The 16,358-nt window shown below is 50.0% G+C and overlaps 1 protein-coding gene across 1 annotated transcript in view; it reads left to right on the forward strand.

Annotated features, from left to right (window-relative positions):
- Positions 1 to 449: 449 nt before the first annotated feature.
- The window catches only part of CDHR2 (cadherin related family member 2), a 42,389-nt gene continuing 26,480 nt past the window's right edge, over positions 450 to 16,358 (forward strand). Inside the window, exons 1-3 of the mRNA XM_061423032.1 lie at positions 450 to 554; positions 15,567 to 15,633; positions 15,905 to 15,976. Coding sequence (XP_061279016.1) covers positions 453 to 554; positions 15,567 to 15,633; positions 15,905 to 15,976 — 241 coding nt within the window. The 5' untranslated portion in view covers positions 450 to 452. The remainder of the gene's footprint in view (positions 555 to 15,566; positions 15,634 to 15,904; positions 15,977 to 16,358) is intronic.

Below are 16,358 nucleotides of genomic sequence, written 5' to 3' on the forward strand. Positions count from 1 at the left end.
GGGGTGGGGGTGGATGAACCCTGGGGGAGGGTGGGGGCCTCAAAGGAGGGCATCCATCACGGTTGCCTTCACTGCTCTCTGAAGACCTCATGTTGGATTATCACACTGTTTTACTACTTCCCTCCCAGAACCTATTTCCCTTCTCACCTCCCTCACAGGTCCTCTGCCACTGAGGGATCTTGTAGCAGGGAGGATATGGAGGGCCCAGATGTCACCCGCCTCCACACACAGGCGCCCCAGGGCCGGGGCCCGGTTCCTACCTCCTGTGGGCTCGGCTCTGCTGGGCGCTGGCTCTCGGGTCTTAGGCCTCTGGGCCTGGGAGCAGGGGGTCCTCGCCTCAGTCGTGCCCTTGTACCCCCTCTTAAGCTGTGGCCCGGTCCTCCTGAGTAGTCTTTCCCATCCCCAGAGGTGTGGTCTCTCTCAGGGTTAATGATTTCTCAGGGGAGGTGGAGATGGTGCCAAAGTCTGCTGACTGTGCCACGGCAGGCCCCAGACGGTGCCCACCTGGCCCCAGCACACATCCGCTGCCTCCGGGGCCCCTCCTGGGGGTGCAGGTAGGGATGGCACAGCTTCTCTGCAGCAGGGGTGCGGGGTCTCCGAGCCAGGGGTATGGACCGAGTGGGGTCGCTGGGGCCGCGGTGAGCTTTGTGGGGGTCTCCGCCTCAGCTGGATGGGGGTGCTGGGTGGAGGAAGTGAGCACTGGGGCCCAGGTGGGTGTACCTGGAGTGAGTCCCAGCCTGGCCACAGGGCCTCGGTGTCTTCTGCAGTGTAGAGCTAGTAACACCTATTCCCAAGACCCTGATGGCCCCCTTTCCTTCCAAGGCCTTAGGCGATTTGGATCCAACAGGTTTCTTCTCAGGACAGAAGGGAGGCAGGTCCCCTAGAGAAGTGAGTTCAGCTGCCTCAGGCCCCTTTCATGGGAAGCTTGAGGGGTTGAAGACATGGTGGCTGAGCCAGGCAGCACTAGCGCTCAGGGAAGAAGGACTGGGCTCCAACTCCAACGGCTTGGGTTCAGATTCCAGTTCCCTCCTGACTTTGAGTGGGCTCCGTGACTCTTCTGGGCCTCAGTTTCCTCATCTGTAGAATGGGGATGGTTATAGTGCAGGAAAGACCCTGGAGAGCCCCAAGGAATTTGGCCTGTGATCAGTAACAAAGCTCGGTGCCACCTCAGCTGGACTAGGAAGTGTCCAGCCGTTACTCACTACAGGCACCCTCCCCCCAAGCTCTGGCACATGCCGAGGCCCTGATACATTGCTTTGACCTGGGGAACCAGGTAGAGACTCAGCTGAGAGCTGGGCCGGGCCTGGGCCTCTTCAGGAACTGCTGGGTTGGGGCACTAGACAGAAAGCAGGGGCCTGGAAAACGCTGAAATCCAAATGATGGAGACAGGCCATACCCCTATGTGGACTCTGGTTCTTCTCCAAATCCTGTTTCTCAGGAAGGAGACTGAGGCAGGAGGATGAGGGCAGGTCTGGGGCCCGTGAACTGCGGCGATCAAAACTCAGGGCCATCTGATTCCATGTGTGTTTGCCAGGGAAGCAGCCTGGAGCTGGGGCAGGAGGGCCCTGATGGCATCAAGTGGACCCCAGACCAAGGCTTGCCAGGGAATCCTGGTTTGGGAACCAGTCTGGGCCTAACCTCTGGGGCATCCCTCTCTGAGCTTCTCTGGACTATGGTTTCCTCACCTGGACCCTGGAATGTTGATTGCTTACAGATGGGAAATATCCATGAGAAATAAACAGGAAGGCGAGAAAGCAAAAGTGGGAGTCTGCGGTCAGTTGGAGATGGTGGTATGGCTGGTGGTGGGGCCAGCCCACAGGGATGGGCCTGTGGGCGAGGAGGGCCACCTCCCTATCTGGCCCTCCTGGAGGGAGACCTCCAGGCTGTCTTGGGGTCCCCATTCCCAGTACCTCCAAATTCTAAAATGTCTTGGAGCTGTGGGCTGTTGAGAGCTGTTTGCCGCGGGGGTGGCTACGCCTCTTCCAACCCAACACGACTCCCAAGGGTCTGCACATTTCAGAGGGTGGAGGCCAGAGTCACTCTAATTCTGCGTCCTCTGTGAACCCTTCTCAAGCACCTTTTGAGGGTAAGGAAAGGGGAGGAGTAGAGGGATGTCGGGGAGAGGGGTTGGGGGAAGTGAAGCTGTAATTTCTAGAATGTACCTAGTCCTATTTTTCAGAAGGCAAACTGAGAGGCAGAGAGGAGCAAAGCAGAGCCCTGGGCTCAGCTGTACAGGGACTGGGCCCTGAAGAAGGCTGAGCCCTCCTTCACTCTCAGGCTTCTGCCTGGGGCTGCCAAGCATAGTTGAGGCCTGGGGAAGGGACTGGCCAGGACTCTGTTGGGTCCCCTCCCCAGTCAGGCCCTTGGGCGACTCCATTCACTTCTTTTTTTTAATTGAAGTATAGTATTTGCAATGTTGTATTAGTTTCAGGTATACAGCAAAGTGATTCAGTTATATATACATACATATCTTTATATGGGGCTTCCCTGGTGGCTGGGTGGTAAAGAACCCGCCTGCCAATACAGGAGCTGCAGAAGACATGGGTTCGATCCCTGGATCTGGAAGATCCCCTGGAGAAGGAAATGGCAACCCATTCCAGTATTCTTGCCTGAAGAAGCCCCTGGACAGAGGAGCCTGGCAGGCCATAGTCCATTGGGTTGCAGAGTCAGACATGACTGAGCATGCATGCATACACACATATATGTAATCTTTTTCATATTCTTTTCCCTTATAGCTTTCACAGAATATATGGGCATAGTTCCCTGTGCTGTACAGCAGGTCCTCATTGGTTATCTGTTTTGCTCCACTCACTTCCTGTTCATCTGTGCCTGCTCTGTCTCTTACTCCTGCTGGCTACCAGAAGCTTAGGGGCCAGTGCAGGGGCCGCCAACGCCTGTTCTTGGCTCCACACCTAACCTGGCCTTGGAGGATAGACAGAATCTGCACATATGCAGAAGACTGGGGAAGGTGTTCTGGGCGGAGGGAAGGGTATATGCAAATATCTGGAAGAAGGAAAACAGGTGTGGCCTGAGGATCGGATGCCTGGAGAGCAAGGGTGAATGGAGCCAGCGGCTGTGAGGCCCTGCTTGCTCGCCTGGCGCCTGGGGGAGAGACAGGAAGTGGGTTCCGCAGCCAGCGGGAGCCATGGCAGAGGCTTGAGCATGGGAGTGGCTGAGCCAGTGACGCTGGAAGGCTCCCTGTTGGGGCAGGTTCAGCCTGTGCCTTCCGAGCTCACACAGGCTTTGTGCATTTTTCTCAGGTGACCGAATCCAGATTGTTAGAACTTTGGCCTCATGATGATCAGACGAGCGTGTGTCTATCATGAGCGTGTGTCTATCATGAGCGTGTGTCTCCCATGACGAGGAGGAGGCAAGACTCCGTGAACCCAGGGCCCTGGCATGGCAGGGAGAAGGAGCACTGGACCGCGGAGGCAGAGGGGTAGAGTGGCGTGTTGAGGAGGAGCCCGAGCCTCCCTGGGACTCAGGCCTAAAGGGCTTGACAGCCCTCTCTTCCCTCCCCGGGAACCAGGCAGGCTCAACTCAGGGGAAAGACTTTGTGCCTTACCCAAATGTAACAGGTCACACTGCTCTGAGGGTGGGTCACAGGCTTCTTGAGGGCCCGTGAGAATGGGAGGGGGTGTCAGAAGAAATTTTGATGAAAGATGAGTAGAGCTGGATGTGGGAAGGGGACGTGGGGGTGGAGTCTCAGGGACCCTGCAGAATGAAGCCCCTAATTAAGGCTGTTCTGCCTCTGCCTGGACCCCGGGGCTTTGCACAGGCCTGTGCAGAGGGCATGGCCGAAGGGAAAGAGAAAACCAGAAGCCTAGCAGAGGACAGCACGCAGGTCCTGCTCTGGGTTCTGATCCTGTTACTGAGTCACGTCCCTTCCTGTCTAGGACCGTGGTGTGCTAAGAACTCAGTGGTAATGGGTGCAAAGTTCTAGCTGGCCATCCCGGCCAGTTCCCTTCCCCTCGGGACTGGAGCCCAGGGCAGGAGTCTCTTCTAATTGCACTTCAGCTTGGGTGAGGTGCACACTTACTGGCAAATGGTTTTGTGGCTCTGAGTTCACCTCTAAAGGAGGGCAATGGAGAGAGAAAAAGAGGTGAGGGGGTTAAGTTCAAGATCACACCCCCAAGGGGGTGCCGGGGCTAGCTTCATCCAGGCAGGGTTAAGTGCCCTGAATTTTGCTCATACAATGGATCCTGGAAACCTGCATCCAAAAACCCTAACCTGCATCACCAAAACCCTAATCTGTCTTCATCTTCTCTGTCAGCCCACCACCATCACCGCCACCAGCTCCAACCGCATCCCCCCGACGCCCGCATCACCACAAGGGTCACTGTTGAATCCATCCCCACCTCATCCCTACCACCATCACCACTTCTGTCCCCTCTGCCATCCCTGTCCCCAGCTGGCCCCCAGGCCACCTGTTCCTCACCATGTGCGTGCATGCGCTGCTGCTGCTGCTAAGTTGCTTCAGTCGTGTCCGACTCTGTGCGACCCTATGTACTGTAGCCCGCAAGGCTCCTCTGTCCTTGGGATCCTCCAGGCAAGAATACTGGGGTATTGCCATGCCCTCCTGCAGGGGATCTTCCCGACCCAGGGATGGGACGGCTGTTATGTCCACCCTCACTGGCAGGCGGCTTCTTTACCACTAGCGCCGCCCGGACCTGAGTCCCACCTCCATCATGCCAGCACCTCACATGGAATAATCTTTGTTTCGCTGATGACTGTGGCTCAGCACTCAAGATTCTGAGGACTGAGGGCTTATTAACTCCTCCCAAGAAACCAGGTCCATCTGCATTTCCCAACCTGGCTGAGCGTAACCCTGCTGTCCTGCACGTGGGTTGTCCCCAGCTATCATATTTGGGGACCTTGGCAAACCAGGGGTTTTCACAGCTGCTTCCCCAGGGGCACTGGCCAGAGTTCCATTGCAGATAATGACCCAGAAATATAGTCCTTGGCATCATCCACAAGAACAGCCCTGCCCTGTTTTTGACGTTTACACTCGATCTCAGGGCATGGCCAGGGTTGGGGGCACGGAGGGAGATGGGAGCAGTTTCTGTGGTGACCGCATGGGGAGTAGCAGTCAGAAGGTGAAGATGGGCCCACAAGATGCAAAAGAAAGGATTTGCATTTGCCAAACACCTACTGTATGCCAGGCACTGAGCTGGTGTGTTCTACTGCCATTTACCTGCCCCCACCCAAATTACCACTTATTGGAGGTATCATTCCCGTTCTACAGATGAAGAAGCAAGCTCAGGGAAGCTCAGGGAACTGCTCAGCACAGCTGTGTAGCTTCTCAGTTCTGTGAGCACAACCAAGGCTCTTCACTCCTCTGAGCTTTACTTTCCCCATCTGTAATGTGGGTATAATGGTTTCTACCCTGAAATGTTCTTGTGAGAATTAAACAGCACCCAGCCCAGGGTCTGGCACATCGTAGGCGTTCCTTTCGTGGCAACGTTTGCTGTTCATCACCGTGATGTCTAAAGGCTGCCAAACATTCTGCCAAGGGCTTGACCACGTTTTTCTTAGCATTTGCTTGTGTTTCATGTGTAGGTTACTTCCACTTTCCAAGGTTAGAAATCATCGCTTGTGAGGAACAACTTTTCTGCAAAAAGTTTCTCTATTTTAGATTAGTTAGATTACTGGATGTAAGAAGGCAAATGTTTTAAAGATTTTGAGTCCATAGCTGAACAGGGGTTTTCCTCTTGTGCTGGGATCTGGGGGGAAGGGGAGAGCTGCACCCTTCCCTCTGTGCACAGAAGAGACGGGGGCCTTGAGTTTGGAGAGCTCTGTTTGAATCCCACTCACTCTTAGCTGTGAGATCCTCAGTGGATCAGTCTGAGCCCCAGTTTCTCTGTCCGCTAAAGTAAATTAAATTATGTGACTTCCTAACATCCAGTCTCCAAAATATATCTCTACTCTCACCCTTCCTCTCCAGCCCTGGGACACCATTTCAGTCCACTGGCCCACAGAAGCCAAAAGATCTTTAAGAGAAGTAAATGAGTCCTGTCACTCCCCTGCTCCCCTGGAACAAGCTTCTGTTTATCTTAAAACAAAACATGTCTTACAGGGCCCAGCATGATCTGGCCCCTGTCTCCTTCTCCAACCCCATCTCCCACCCTCTCCAATCTGTCCCTGTGCTCCACCCTGTCCCTGTGCTCCACCCTCACAGTCCCTCTTTCAATTCCTGGGACATACCTCATTCTCATCTGCTCCGGGGCCATCTCTTGTATTATTCATACAACCTGGAAGAACCCTGTAACAGTGATCTCCCTATCCAAGTAACATGAATATTTATTGTAAACATTTCAAATAATACTACAATGTTTAGAACAAAAACCAGCCTCTGAGTTGCTTTCAGTTCAGTCGCTCAGTCGTGTCCGACTCTTTGCCATCCCATGGACTGCAGCACGCCAGGCTTCCCTGTTCATCACCAACTCCCGGAGCTTACTCAAACTCATGTCTGTCAAGTTGGTGATGCCATATAACCATCTCATCCTCTGTCGTCCCCTTCTCCTCCTGCCTTCAACCTTTCCCAGCATCAGGGTCTTTTCTAATGAGTCAATTCTTCACATCAGGTGGTCAAAGTATAGAGCTTCAACTTCAGCATCAGTCCTTCATGCCAGTGAATATTCAGGATTGATGTCCTTTAGGATTGACTGGTTTGATTTCCTTGCAGTCCAAGGGATTCTCAAGAGTCTTCTCCAACACCACAGTTCAAAAGCATCAATTCTTCGGTGCTCAGTTTTCTTTATAATCCAACTTTCACATCCATACATGACTACTGAAAAACCCATAGCTTTGACTAGATGGACTTTTGTTGGGAAAGTAATGTCTCTGCTTTTTAATATTCTGTCTAGGTTGGTCATAGATTTTCTTACAAGGAACAAGTGTCTTTTAATTTCATGGCTGCAGTCACCATCTGCAGTGATTTAGGAGCCCAAGAAAATAAAGTCTGTCACTGTTTCCATTGTTTCCCCATCTATTTGCCATGAAGTGATGGGACTGGATGTCATGATCTTGTTTGAATGTTGAGTTTTTAAGCCAACTTTTTCACTCTCCTCTTTGACTTTCATCAAGAGGCTGTTTAGTTCTTCTTCACTTTCTGCCATATGGGTGGTGTCATCTGAATATCTGAGATTATTGATATTTCTCCTGGCAATCTTAATTTCAGCTTGTGCTTCACCCAGCCCAGCATTTCTCATGATATACTCTGCATATAAGTTAAATAAGCAGGGTGACAACATATAGCCCTGATGTACTTACTCCTTTCCCAATTTAGAACCAGTCCGTTGTTCCATGTCCGGTTCTAACTGTTGCTTCTTGAACTGCATACAGATTTCTCAGGAGGCAGATAAGGTGGTCTGGTATTCCCACCTCTTTAAGAATTTTCCACAGTTTGTTGTGATCCCCACAGTCAAAGGCTTTGGCGTAGTCAATAAAGCAGAAATAGATGTTTTTCTGGAACTCTCTTGCTTTTTAATGATTCAACAGATATTGGCAATTTGATCTCTGGTTCCTCTGCCTTTTCTAAATCCAACTTGTACCTCTGAAAGTTTTTAGTTCACGTACTGTTGAAGCCTAGCTTGGAGAATTTTGAGCATTACTTTGATAGTGTGTGAGATGAGTACAACTGTGCAGTAGCTTGAACATTCTTTGGCCTTGCCTTTCTTTGGGATTGGAATGAAAATTGACCTTTTCCAGGCCTGTGGCCACTGCTGAGTTTTCCAGATTTGCTGGCATATTGAGTGCAACACTTTCACAGCATCATCTTTCAGGATTTGAAATAGCTCAACTGGAATTCCATCACCTCCACTAACTTTGTTCATAGTGATGCTTCCTAAGGCCCACTTGACCTCACATTTCAGGACTTTATTTCCACATTTTTGTTTGATTTGGTTTGGATTTTTCAGTGTCTGGGTTTTTTTAGCAGGTTTCCATGATTTGATGTGCTTGCTTGTTTCCATGGTGTAAATACTTCCATCCCTGCTGATTTCAAGCTGCGACATAATCCCAATCAGTTTGCAAAATTCCTGAAAAGATGGCAGTTTTAGTACAGCACCCTGGCTCTAACTAAGAAGGAGACTCCACAAAGTTGACTGGGGACCTGTGGGACTTGCTTCCTGGATGTGGAAGGATCCAACAGAGGCCCCACGTTTCAGAATCTGTAGGGGTTTTCTCTTAGGTGGGTCAGCTCTCTCTAATTTTTTATTTCTGGTTGTTGGGAGAGAGGTCATATTGGTCAGTGCTCTTGGGACTGATTGGGGGAAAGGAGCTGAGGGAGTCACCATTTAGAGTATGCTCTTTCACTTAACGCCCTGTCTTGCTATGGTGCCCCTATCTCCACCAGGCCAAGGGTCCCTGAATCCAGATCTGTCTGATTCAAGCTCCCCAGGAAGCAGCCTCCTTGTGCTCTAGGGTGGGGATGAGGAAGTAATGTTTGGAATCTAATTGCTTCTTGTGCAGCGAGTCTCCTGCCTCCAGGCCACTCCACACCTCTGCTTCTGAGGGTCCTAAGCTTCCATCCTACAGGCTTGCTGTGGTTTTGAGCTTGTTTCCTGGGCTTCTCTGGTGGCACAGACAGTAAAGACTCCACCTGCAATGCAGGAGACCTGGGTTCAATCCCTGGGCTGGGAAGATCCCCTGGAGAAGGAAATGGCACCCTACTCCAGTATTGTTGCCTGGAGAATTCCATGGACAGAGGAGCATGGGGGGCTCCAGGCCATAGCGTTGAAAAGTGTCAGACATGACTGAGCGACTTTCACTTCACTGCCTGTGGGTGCTCCTTACCCCCATCCTTACTCTGGTGTGAACCATCATTAGCTTGATAAGGTGATCATCTCTCATCAATTCATTCCAATTCTAAACTCTTTACCATCATTTTAGTGGGGTTTCAAGAGGAAGGACGGTGTTGAACTGTCCATGTTTAACAGGAACCTCCCTGCACCATGCCTCACACAACATCTCTTCTCACCCCTCATATCTCTGCTGACTCTTCACCTCCTCAAGACTCCACCCCATGTGTTCCCATTATCCACTCCTGCAAAACAAGCCACACCAAGGCTCACTGGCAAACAGCAACAACAGTCATTTATTATGCTGAGGAATCTGCCATTTGGACAGGGCTCAGCAGGGATGGCTCATGGAGTAGGAGGGACCATTTCAGGGTGGTTCACTTGCATGGTTTGCTTACGCAGGTGGGCTTTGCCTGTCAGCTGGAGCTTGAAGGGCCTGGAGGCCAGACGCTTTGGTTCCTCTCCACATGAACCTTTTCACAGAGCTGCTTGCGATCCCATACGGCATGGCTGCTGAGTCCCAAGAGTGAGTGTTCCAAGAGGCAGGAAGGGGAAACTCCCAATATCATGAGACCTGGGTCTGGAAACTGGCACCATAGAATCAATATTCTATTGATCAGTCAGTGAACCTGCCCAGATGTCTTAATCATAAAACATGTAGGAGTTTTATTTTTTTAATTGAGATATAGTTGATGTACGATATTATATGTTTCAGATATACAACATAGTAATTCATAATCTTTAAATCTATATTCCATTTCTAGCTATTACAAAATATTGGCTATATTCCCTGTATTGTACAATATATCCTTTTAGCTTATTTATTTTCTACCTAGTAGTTTGTACTTAATCCACTACCCTTTTCTTGCCCCTCCCCTTACCTGTCCCCACTGGTAAACACTAGTTTGGTCCCTGTATCTGTTTCTTTTTTGTTGTACTCACTAGTTTGTTTTATTTTTTAAATTCTATATCGTATAGTGTTTGTCTTTCTCTGTCTGACATTTCACTTAGTACAATACCCTCCAAGTCCACCCATGTTATTGCAAATGGCAAGTTTTCATTATTTTTTATGGCTGAATAGTATTCCACATATATATATATGCCACATCTTCTTTATTCATTCATCTGTGGTTTGTTGATGGACAGTTAGGTTGCTTCCATGTTTTGGCGATTGTAAGTGATACTGCTGTGAACATTGGGTTGCATTTGTCTTTTTGTATTAGTGTTCATTTTTTCAGATATATCCTCAGGAGTAGAATTTCTCGATCATATGGTAGTTCTATTTTTAATTTTTTCAGAAACCTCCATGCTGTACTCCATAATGGCTGTACCAATTTACATTCCCACCAACAGGGTACAAGGGTTCCCTTTTCTCCACATTCTCATCAACATTTGTTATTTGTGTTCTTTTTGATGATAGCTGTTCTGACAGTTGTGAAGTGATATCTCATTGTGGCTTTAATTTGCATTAATCTGATGATGCTCAACACCAAACATCTTTCTGTGTGCCTATTGGCCATCTGTATGTCTTCTTTGGAAAAATGTCTATTCTCATCTTCTGCCCATTCTTTAATTGTTTTTTTTTTTTTTATATTAAGTTGTGTGAACTGTTTATGTATTTTGGATACTAAGCCATTGTCAGTCACATCATTTACAATTATTTTCTCCTATTTCATACGTTCTTTTCTTTTTGGGGAACTAAGATCACATGGTTTCCTTTTCTGTACAAAAGCTTTTAAGTTTAATTAGGTCCTGTTTGTTTATTTTTACTTTTGTTTCCTTTACTTTAGGAGACAGATCCAAAAAATATTGCTACAATTTATGTCAAAGAGTGTTCTGCCTAAGTTTTTTTACAAGGAGGTTTATGATTTCCAGTCTTGCATTTAGGTCTTTAATCCATTTAGAGTTTATTTTTTATATATGGTGTGAGAATTTTCTAATGTCATTCTTTCACATGTACCTATCCAATTTTCCCAGTGCTGGTTATTGAACAGACTGTCTTTTTTCTATTGTATATTCTTGTGGGACTTTTCTTTCTTGGCTGTGCTGCATGGCTTGTGGCAATTTAGTTCCCTGGGTAGGAATTGAACCCAGGGCTTCAGCAGTGAAAGCTTGGCGTCCTAACCATTGAACTGCCAGGTAGTTTCCTGAGATTTTTAATTTATGCAGATGATGGAGTGATGACCTGGAGAAGCTAAATCCATTGAAGGAAGATTTTATTACTCACTGTTCCCTAGAGGAAAGGGGCTGCCAGACCATGCTGGGCCACATGGGGAAGCCCCAGGGTTAGCCAGGAGGCAGGAGGGGCCAGGGGAGAGCAGGGCTCAGAGCACTTACTGCGTTTTCCATGGGAAGGAAGGTGGGAAGGAAGCTGTAGGTTAAGCAGCTGAATAGGCTCACGATTGGACAGTTTGACTAATTTTGGCAGCTCATAGGAGTCACCCTTAGTCATCTAGTACCTGGCGCTGGGGAGATTTAAAGCCCCAGGAATATTGACTTGGTGTGTGAGAGTTGATAAAGGCGGCAGTTGGGAGTACAGGCTTTGAATTGGTTGGTTTATATGCAGGCAAATCATTTGTTACCTCTAGGAGTTACCTAGCCCTGAGATGGGCAGGCAGCCCCTCCCAGATCAGCAAGGCCTCTGAGATGTCAAATCATAAAATACAGGGAAAAAAAACACCATGAATGCATCATATTCAAGTGGAGCCGTTCTCATCTACTGCTAGGAGGAATGTTAAAAAGTCTACAGCCCAATTGATCTGCCAGACCGCCTGAAGTCGTGTCCCTTTACTGTACCCTCACAATGCCCGAATTCTCTTCCTTCATAGCACTTAATGCAGTAAACGATTAGACAATATTTTCCTTGCTTGTTTGAAATTGAAAGTGTTAGTCGTCAGACTCTTAGTAACCCAATAGACTGTAGCCCGCCAGTCTCCTCTGTCCATGGAATTCTCCAGGCAAGAATATCGGAGCGGATTGCCATTCCTTTCTCCAGGGGCTCTTCCCAACCCAGGGAATGAACCCAGACCTCCTGCATTGCAGGCAAGTTCCTTACCATCTGAGCTACCAGGGAAGCCTTGACTGTTACACTCACCATTGTATACCCAGTGCTGAGAACAAGATCTGGCACATAGTGGATCTGGGACAGCCAATAAGTATTTGTTAGGGGAATGAATGGATAGATCAGGGTACTCAGCACGTAGTAGGTGCGCCGGAATGTCAGCATATTTTTTTTTTCATGTGGCTGTGTCAGGTCTCAATCGCGGCACGTGGGATCTTTGTTGAGGTATGTAAGATCTTTCCTTGTGGTGAATGGGCTCTCTATTGTGGCATGTGGTCTCCAGACTGCATGGGCCCAGTTGCTCCATGGCATGTGGTCCTAGTTCCCCAATCAGAGATCGAACCCATGTGCCCTGCTTTGGAAGGTAGATTCTCTCTCTGTTTCTTTTATTAACTAATTAATTAATTTTGGGCTGCATTGGGTCTTCATTGCTGCGTGGGCTTTCTCTAGTTGTGGCGAGCAGGGGCTAAGCTTTGTTGTGGTGCACTGGCTTCTCATCGTGATAGCTTCTCTTGTTGCAGAACTTGGGCTCTGAAGCACAGGCTCAGTAGTTCTGACACATGGACTTAGTTGCTCTGCAACATGTGGGACCCTCCAAGACCAGGGATTGAACCAGTGTCCCCTGCATTGGCAGGTGGATTCTTCACCACTGGACCACTCAGGAAGTCCTGTTAGCAGATACTTAAAATTACCAACCCTGTCAATGCCTCAGCAGGTCTGGGCAAAGTGGGGGCAAAGATAACTCTGAGTTAAAGGGGGAAGGCTCAGGCTAGAACTGGATGGCAGGTTGCAGCAAGCCAAGCCCAGAAGAGAGTAGCCAGATTGGAGCCAGGGTCCCTCTGGCTGTCTCAGGGCTATTGACTGAGAGGGGCTTATGAAGTGACCAAGGCTGGCCAGGGCAGAATATGAGGTGTGCCTTTATTCCTCCATGATAATAAGAAAAAAAAATTGCTGACGTTTTTGGCTCACTTACTTTGAGCCAGGCACAGTGGAAGCCTCCCACAGACCCTGTACTGGAGGTGCTACTATTATTCCCAGTTTACAGACAGGGGAGCTGAGGCCCAGAAAGGTTAAGTTACTTGCCCAAGATTACATTGAATTTGCACCCAAGTTCTCTAGCCTATATGCTTACCTCTCACACCTGGCCCCCTCTCTCAGGTGTGTTCCACGTCAGGCCACCGGGGTTACAGTGATTCACTGGCACACTCATTCATTCAATTCAGAAATGCCCCCTGAGCTTGCTGTGGGCTCATCCCTGGGCTCGGTCCTGTGATCAGAGAGATGAATCAGACCTGGACCTTACCTTCACATCTCTCCCGGTCTGAAAGGGAGAGGCTGATCTGCAAAAAGATAATGGGCCCCGAGAGCCACAGAGTTCAGGCTGGGATCTGAGCAGCACCTCATGCGGTCTCTGAGCTGGCATAGGAATTCAGCCCCTCCCTGGAATATTGCAGGAGTGTCCGGAGGAACATAATCTTGGAACTGCTCACCAGGGAGGACCAGGCAGTAAGGAGAGGGAGGGCATTCCAGAAAGAGGACACTTCATATGCAGAGTGAGGGAAAGCAGAGTGGGCTCTGTAGGGAGAGGTGTGAGGGAGGGAGGCAGGGCATGGCTAGAGAGGAAGCTGGGGGCGGGGTGAGGGGGGCAGGGAGGGCAGTGGTGGCAGTGCTCAGGGTGTGGATGGTCCCGGGGAAGCCCTTTTGTACACTTTGCCAAAAGGAGCCATTGTAAGGTTTGGAGCAGGTGAGGGAGGTGATTAGAGGAAGTGAGGAGGGATAATTTTGGTTGAGAGGACTGGATTAAAGAGAAGGAAGGGAAGGAGCCCTTGAGGAGGGCTGAGCCGGGGAGAGAAGAAGCCTGCTGTAGGATGGAGAATAAATGTAAGAGTTGCAGGAACTGGATTGAATGCACGGCATTCAGAAGAGGGGGCATCAAGGGTGATGGGGAAGTGGGTGTCCCTGAGGTGGGAACTCAGAAGGAGGGTTGGGCAGTGGGAGGGAGAGGCCTTCTGGTTTCTGGTCAAGGTTCAGCTCTGGAAGCCCTTCTGCCCCCCACGGACGGCCCGTCATATGGAGTCCACTGTGGGTCGGGGTCCTTCCTTCTTGGTTCTCCCAGAGCTTTGGAGCCAGGCTCCTCTGGAAAATGGCAGGCCACTGGCCTCAGCCGCACTGGGGCAGGACAGGGAGCTGCCTGGGACCCAGTTAGGGTGACTGACAATGACTGTGTTCTTTGGTGTACTTTTATTTTTATTTATTTATTTTTAGGGCTTCCCAGGTGGCCCTAATGGTAAAGAACCCTCCTGACAATGCAGGAGATGCAAGAGATGTGGGTTTGACCCCTGGGTTGGGAAGATCCCCTGGAGGAGGGCACGGCAACCCACTCCAGTATTCTTGCCTGGAGAATCCCCATGGACAGGAGACTGGCAGGGCACAGTCCATGGGGTCACAAAGAGTCAGACACGAATGAAGTGACTTAGCACACACGCACTCATTTATTTTTAATTGAAGGATAATTGCTTTACACTATTGCATCGATTTCTACCAAACATCAGCATGAATCAGCCATAGTTTTGTGCACTTTACAGCTTCAATTTATCTTCGGAAAAGTTCACGTATTCACTTAGCAAACAATTCAAAAGGCACAAAAGGCTATACAGTACAACGTCCTGTTTTATGGAATAATTACACAGATGCAGGCATGCAGCACACTTTCTTGACAGAGGGCAAGAAACATCTGTGGAACTATCTTGCTTTCCCTTGGCTTTGGTATCCATCATCTTTTGGGATGAAAGAACCTTGGCACTTCAGGCGTCTCTTGATGATAGTGAATCCAAGTCCCCCTCTTCCTGGATGAAGGACAGCTTCATCAACATAAGGCGACCAAGAAGACTGGGCCAGGCAGGGTCTTCCAATGGTGCCTGCCCAGCTCTCAGTCAGCAAGAGGAGCACAGAGTCCTTCCCATACTGACTTGACCCGGGACCCCTTCTACTATGCGGCATCTTCCAGGGCTGGGGTTCCGTGGAGCACACTTTGAGAAAGGATGCCAAGGCAGCTATTTATTGGGTCAGCAAGTAGGACAAAGGACCCTGCCCACCCACAGAGTCTCTGGATGGTCCTGGACAAGTCACAGTGCCTCTCTAGGCCCCTGATTTTGAAGGACACTATTAGCTTGGAGAGTCGGACACAACTGAAGCGACTTAGCAGCAGCAGCAGCAGCATTAGCTTGGACACTTCAAATAGGCAGGGCAGTATAGTGGTTGAGGGAATGGATTCTGGAGTCCAAAGACCTGTGTTCAGAGCACGGTCTGACGCTGACTCTGTGTGGCCTCAGGCAAGCCCCCTCCTCTCTCAGACTTGGTTCTTTAGCAGTCACTTTGTCGTTGTAGGAATAAGGAGATTATGCATCCAATATACCTGGGGCCATGCCTGCTACACAGTGGGCCCTGAACTCTGGGGTCAAGTTCAGGCTCAGTCTCAGGCTGAAGCTCTAGACCAGGCTCAGCTACCCTGCCCTCCCTCTCATGCCACACCCCCACTTCCCCTCCCGGGGCACATCTGGCAAATGGGCAGCATTTGATAGGGGCCTGGGGGAGAACCTTGAGTGATGATGATGAGTGGGCCAGGGCTGGACCCACAGACAAGGCTCCACCAGAGGAGGGAGGCCTGGGCTCCAGTGCCCCTTTCCTGACGTCTCTTCCCGCAGGTCCCTCCAGACATGATGGGGTGGCCGTGGCTGTCCTGCCTCTTGTTTCCTGCCCTTGTGGTGTCTGGTAGGTACCTCCCCTCTCCCATCAGCACTAACCTGGAGGCCCTCAGCAGAACCCTCTAGAAGGGCGGGCTGCTGCTCCATCAGCAAAAACCTAGCTGCTACGGCCCAGCTCTATGCTTGGCTACCCTGGGGAGGCCTGGGGAGGAATCCAGCCCCAGACTGGTGAGCTGGGCTGAAGGCTGGCCTGGGACTGGTACGGGCTCCCGTGGGGGTAGATGGGGTTCAGTCTTTCCAGAGGTGTCCAGATGTTCCCGCACCCCGTGTCCCTGCAGTGGCAGCCAACACGGCCCCAATGTTCGCGCCCAACATGTCAACGGTGAGCCTGCCTGAAGATCTGCCAGTGGGTGAGTACAAGTTCCTGTGCCCATATCGTGCCAAACCCTCACCCATGAGAGGGCCCGGGGTCCCCTGTGGGCTTGCTCCCCATCCCTGCAGCTCCACAGCACCTCATGGCCCAAAGATGGTTCCAGAAGTTTCTTCTTTTCAGCTTTTTGGTCAAAGACCCTCACACAGCATCCAATAATTAAGACCCACCCAAGAGAACACCCCTCTTGTTTCCCATCTCTTTCAGGCTTTCTGATTTTCCCAGGGAGAAAGCATCCATTCGGTACCATTATTTTTCTTCTGTCTCTCTCACTTGCTCATCTCTCTCCATCCCTTGCTATTTTTTTCTTTTTCTTAAACAGACAGAGAGAAGACTTGAGGCTCAGCGCCTTTCACGGACAC

Source organism: Bos javanicus, chromosome 7 (genome assembly GCF_032452875.1).
Source record: "Bos javanicus breed banteng chromosome 7, ARS-OSU_banteng_1.0, whole genome shotgun sequence".
In the NCBI taxonomy this organism is placed as follows: Eukaryota; Metazoa; Chordata; class Mammalia; order Artiodactyla; family Bovidae; genus Bos; species Bos javanicus.